At 38.8% G+C, this 6,000-nt stretch overlaps 1 protein-coding gene across 1 annotated transcript in view; it reads right to left on the reverse strand.

The window, feature by feature from the left end:
- The window catches only part of LOC139715379 (E3 ubiquitin-protein ligase MYCBP2-like), a 64,400-nt gene extending 61,816 nt beyond the window's left edge, over positions 1-2,584 (reverse strand). Inside the window, exon 1 of the mRNA XM_071626951.1 lies at positions 2,215-2,584. Coding sequence (XP_071483052.1) covers positions 2,215-2,384 — 170 coding nt within the window. The 5' untranslated portion in view covers positions 2,385-2,584. The remainder of the gene's footprint in view (positions 1-2,214) is intronic.
- Between the last annotated feature and the right edge of the window lie 3,416 nt (positions 2,585-6,000).

Consider the following 6,000-nt stretch of genomic DNA (forward strand, 5'->3'; position numbering starts at 1 on the left):
AAGTCTAATGACTGTTTGAGAAATGAATATCAACATTGCATGAATAGAGCTCTAACACTAAGCTGAACAAATAGACATCTAGTCTTGTAGATCTAGAACCATTAAAGTTTACAAGAAAAGACAAAACTTATTCTGGCTGCACAAAAGAGACTAGAATCTAGACATTCCTTCTCCTAACATCACCTACCAGTCGCCATTACCATGAAGTTCCCATTTGTTCATGCACTTGTCACTGTTTGTCCCTCTCATGCTTCATTATTTCATGTGTATGGCTCTTTTTCATGTTGAATGAAAAGTAAACAAATATGTCCTTCCGCCAAAGTGAAAAAATCTTGTGTGGGCAGGCAGAGATTTAGGTACAAATGTGATTGAATTTGGTATCTCATAGACACACATACAAACTGTACATTGTACACTAATGTGCAGAGTGTGCTCACGCGACAGGTCGGGCACCGTCCACTTTTTCAAAGGGAGAGGCTATTTTTTTTAAAGTTAGTTAGTTAAATTAAATCATATATCATTTTGAACTTTGGCATGTACAGCATTGGGTCAAATCATTTCATGATGGGTGTTTTTTGAAAAAAATGAGAGAAAATAAGGGTGGCAGCTTGACAGTGGCAACATGACTGTCAGGCGTCAACCTGATCAAGAGTAAAATTTACTGGCGAATGGTGAATTGTATGTGTTGTGTTTGCATAGAATTGCATGGGACCACTGGGAGCTGGATTGAGAATCTGAAGGCATGCACGCACGGCTCTGCGTGCAGGTCTGATGCAGGCGACTCAACAGTAGTAAAATTACTCTCATCAGGTCATCAGATGGAAGATATGGTTCTTCCCTACAAATTTATGAGTTGCTTCCATCACAAACTGCATGAAAGAGAAAGGTCAGAATTGTAATTTTCACACAAGATCATAAGAGAATGAATTATCAGTTTTACCCTGTTATAATCATCTTTATAAAATGTGGCGACTCTATGGTACAATGCAATTCAAAAGGGTTTGAAAGTAATAGATCTAACAGGTAGATCTAAACTCTAATCCCATTTGGCCAGGCCTACGTGTGCATGATTGTAATATACTTTAACTAGGAAAGCACTCTGAGAGCACAAACCTCCACCAGGCCAAGCAGTTTCTTTCCACCGATGATCTTGCTTTTCCATAGAGATCAGTGATTTCCACCCAGTGAAAAATTACCCCATTTCAGATATACAGCTGTAGGGAAGCCTTTGTTAATGTTATGTCATAAACCCTCAGCTGCCCTAACAGGAACTTGAGCACACACTTTAGTGCACGTATGAAAACCTCAAAAATGCGCAGCTTAAAGTCAAAAGTTCATTGATCCTACGGCCTACCTGTCAAAATATCAAAAATCCTTCATAAAGTCCACAAAAATTTCTGGATCACTACCAAAATTTAATCATCTGTTCCTTGTGTCATTCTCAACCTTTCCTGCAAGTTTCAATCCAATCCGTTCACAACTTTTTGAGTTATGTTACACACTAGCTACACGCAGCCACTGTAGAGACAGCGGCTGCACCTCTATTCCCTCGCAGACGTTGTCATTTTTCAGTGTGGTTGTGCGACTCCTTCATGAATATCTTTATTAATCGTGGAAAACTAAAATACAAGGAATTATTGTAATCTATGATAATCATTCAATAATCGGTATGCAATTTTTTGTTTATCTGCGTGTTATTTGAATGGCATTCACTCTCGTATACTACAACGTACAACGTAAGTAGTCGGAGAGGCGCCCTCTAGCTCTCCGACTACCTACGTTGTACGTTGAAGTATACGAGAGTGAATGCCATTCAAATAACACGCAAAATAGGAGTGAAGCAATAAGGACGTTTACAGACCTGATTTCAGCCACAGATTTCGGTGAGTTTTTGACGTAATTAAACAAAAAATCCGTGTAGTTAGTTACACACAGACAAACAAACAAACCAACGGTAAGGCCAAATGAAAACATAACCTCCTGCAGGGTATAAATGAATGGCAGAGTGCGAGTGTATGTAACAAACACAGCACAGACACATTCTCCACGGTAAAATTTTACACCAAATCTTTCAACAAATAAAGACAGAATAAACTGACCAGAAAGAATATAAATTATTAGTGGAAAAGTGAGCAAAGAAAATGGGATTCCATGTTACATTTCAATTTATAAACAGATAAAATGCTTTAATCCAACGACTAACACTCAACATACCCTGCATGTTCATCGGCTGTCGCTGCATACAGATCATGAAAAACTGCCTTCGCTGAGTCTCGCCCGGTAAGGAAACCCTGCGATCGGAATCCCTTTTCTTTCCTGCCCACTTGCACCGTGTCAATGGTGGTCTCGTGTTTTCCCACGCCTATGCCAGATGAACTTGCCATGATTCGCCGTTTAGCCAAAATCGCGCCTGGGACGCGATATTCGGCACCCAAAAATGTTTTGTTGGCACCCAAATAGGGTGCGCAAGTCTTCCGACGTCTTAAAGTAGCACGTTTCGGACCTAAACACACTGCGAAACAGAATTACTGCCAGTGTTTTGTTTAAATGGTCATTCAGCCAGCTACCATGTAAGTCGCCATCTTGAATGAGTATGAGCATTGTGGGTACGCGCGTCAACTTGCGATCGCGAAACGAGCACGGGTACGTTACCGGTACAGTACAGAGATGTAGTACTGAAAACGAGGCGTGATCTCGAGAGAGAGAGAGAAAAAACAAAACAAAAACAAAAACAAAGATTAAAAGCACGCACAAAAGAAAAAAAGAAGAAGAAAAAATAAAATAAAACAGAAAACCCTTGCCAGCCCAGTTCAGGGCTTCTGATCCTCAAGCTGACAATCAGGAGTTTGTGTGTTCAGTTCGGTTCAGACACAGACAAAAAAAAAAAAAAAAATTGGGACAGCCCCGGTCGCCGGCCGTCGTGTTACTAGTATACGTTGACGCATATTTTAAATACATGATTGTGACAGGCTCACAAGAAGCTGCGGCCCTGAACATTCATTCATGTGATTTGTGTTTTTTTTTCCCCAACTGAAAGTAGCAAATCAAATTGATAGAAACCTCATTATATTGATTGCTATTTTCGGTTATAAATACATACATACCATATATTATTATTTCAAGTGTGTGTATGTGTGTGTGTGTGTGTGTGTGTGTATGTGTGTGTGTGCGGGCGGGGGGGGGGGGGAGGTCGTGGTTTGTTCAGACAAGGGCCTACACTACTGATTCCCGCTGCCCCCCCCCCCCCCCCTTGATGGGAATCATCTCTGGGTAGTACCCCGAAAGGCATGGATGTATAACTTTTTTTTTTTAAATCTCTATCTCTCTTTCGATTCTTCCCCTTTTTTTTTTTACCGGGGGGGGGGGGGGGGACAGCGTGCACCCCACCCCCTCCCCCTTCCTCGAGGCCCTGATAATTATGCATGTATGTATATACGTAGTGCCTGTGTAATGCTAATGCTCATGAATGCTGATCCGATACTTCCCATTGAGATGAGGTTATTAGAATTATATCTAATGTATGTGAACATCATTATAAACAAGCATAAAATCACTACTCTGGAATATGCACCTTAATAGTTTAAATTTTAACCAGAATATAGGCACAATGTACAAGGTCACATAATCTGATATTCCCAGACCAAAATGTGTTTCAGCAAACCACTCCGTATACCGGCCCTAAAACTATGGCCCCAATAAATTTGTCAAATAATTGTCATATACGAACTGCGAACACTAAAATAATTTCTGAAAGTACAAAGACTATCTTACTCTGTTGTTACATAATAAAATTCAATGATTCCACGTGCTAAAGTATGCTTAACTATAGAGTATAATATGCCTATGATTTTCCCTGTCAGTACACATACCTGCACGGTGTTTCTTCTTATTATTCTTTTCGACCTCTTTTTTTTTTTTTTTTTTTTTTTTTTTTTTTTTTTTTTTGCTGAGCGGCGTTAGTTAGTTTGTTTGTCTGCTTGTTTGTTTGGTCGCCTTGGTTGTCTATGTCGTTGATGTCTATGTAGTTTAATGCCTTGTTATTCGTGCCCGATGCAACTGAGCTATGCTTTTTGGTGGCACTCCACCTTCAATGTTTATAGGCCTATAATACAAAATATTTACATTCCGATAATTTGGCATTGAAGGAAATAAATGAACTGCCCTGAAATGAGTATGTGTACATTGTGTGTGTGTGTGTGTGTGTGTGTGTGTGTGTGTGTGTGTGTGTGTGTGTGAGTGTGTGTGTGTGTGTGTGTGTGTGTGCGTGTGTGTGCGTGTGTCAAAAGTTGGAGAGGGGGAAGGTGGAGAAAACAGGGTCATAAAATTTAGGCGTGTATATAGCGTATAATATGAGCATTATACACACAAACACACAAAATTCCATATACAGTATGCCCCCCCCCCCAAAAAAAAAATCTACAATCAGATTTTCGCATTGATAACACCCAATATGATTAAACTGTCTAAATGCTACTTCAGAGTCTTAAAAGATAACATCTTAGCTCTATTTTGCAGAAAACCCCCATTCAATTTGGTTAAGCGGTCACAGAGAAATGTGAATTGTTGTAAAGCATGTCATGAGTCTGATTCTTCCAAGTTTAGCAATTCGATGCTCTTGTGTGTGAATACAATAGACAGAACTTGGAGGGAAGAGATTTCTGACATCCTCTACAAAACTCAGAAAACCCCATTTGATTTGCTTCAGCGGTTTGACCACTGAAGCAAATCGAATGGGGTTTTCTGTAGATATGTGGGCAATGAGTTATAGTTTCATACCCTGAATTTGTATTTAGATTGATTCACTATTTTTAAATATCATTGCGGAGGGTCCCGTTGTATTTTTTTTTTTTTTTTTGGGGGGGGGGGGGGGGGGGGACATACGGTACATGGAAGTTCGTTGATCCGAAAATGAAATCGGGTCCTTTAATCCGATTTTTTTTATTTTATTTTTATTTTATTTTATTGTTATTATTATTGTTATTATCATTATTTTATTTATTTATTTATTTATTTTATTTATTTATTTATTTATTTATTTTTATTTTTTTCTATTTTTATTAATTTATTTATTTATTTATTTTTTATTTTTTTTTTGGGGGGGGGGCCTTTTTCCGAAGATTTGTTATTCCGAACACTATAAAAACATCCGGGTCAGAACTGACCCGGAAAGGGTCCGTTGGGGTTAAACCCCATTCCGGGTCAAATGACTTGGAATTTGGTCATGAAGACCCGAAATGGGGTCATATCTGACCCCATTCCTTGTAATTTCTGACCCTGAACGGAGTGTGACCCCAACGAACTCTTTCCGGCGGTCAGTTCTGACCCGGATGTTTTTTAGAGTGAAGGTTTGGTAATCCGAAAATGGAATAAAGTTCGTTATTCTGAAGGTTCGTTAATCCGAAAAACGAAAAAAAGTTGCTTACTAATGAACCATCGGAATTATGAACCTTATTACGTTTTCCGTATAAAGATCCTTCGGAAAAGAAACCCTTTTTCTTTCTATATTTGGATTAACGATCCTTTAGAATAAGAAGAAAAGTGACAAAAGTTGGAGAAGGGGGGAGGGGGAGAAAACAGGGTCATAAAATTCAGGCGTATAGCGTACACACACAAACACACAAATTCCCTATACCTAGAAGTTCGTTAATCCGAAAATGAAATTGAGTCCTTTTTAATCCAAACATTTTTGTGGCCTCATTCCGAAGGTTCATTATTCCGACCGTTCGGTAATCCAACAATGAAATAGAGTTCGTTATTCCGGAGGAAGAATCCAAACATGAAAGAAGGCTTATATTCCGATTGATCGTTTATCCGAAAATTGAATAAGGTTCGATATTCTAAGGGTTCATTAACTCGAAATTCGAAATATGAACTTTATTTCGTTTTCCGAATAAAGATCCTTCTGAAAGCAACCCCCTTTTTCCCCCCTATCACATTTTTTAATTTACGATACTTTGGAATATTTTTTTCATTATCGGATTAAAGAACCTTCGGAGTAAC

The sequence above is a fragment of the Diadema antillarum genome, unplaced genomic scaffold (assembly GCF_040938485.1).
Source record: "Diadema antillarum isolate AM-2024a unplaced genomic scaffold, OU_Dant_1.0 scf00000047, whole genome shotgun sequence".
NCBI lineage: Eukaryota > Metazoa > Echinodermata > Echinoidea > Diadematoida > Diadematidae > Diadema > Diadema antillarum.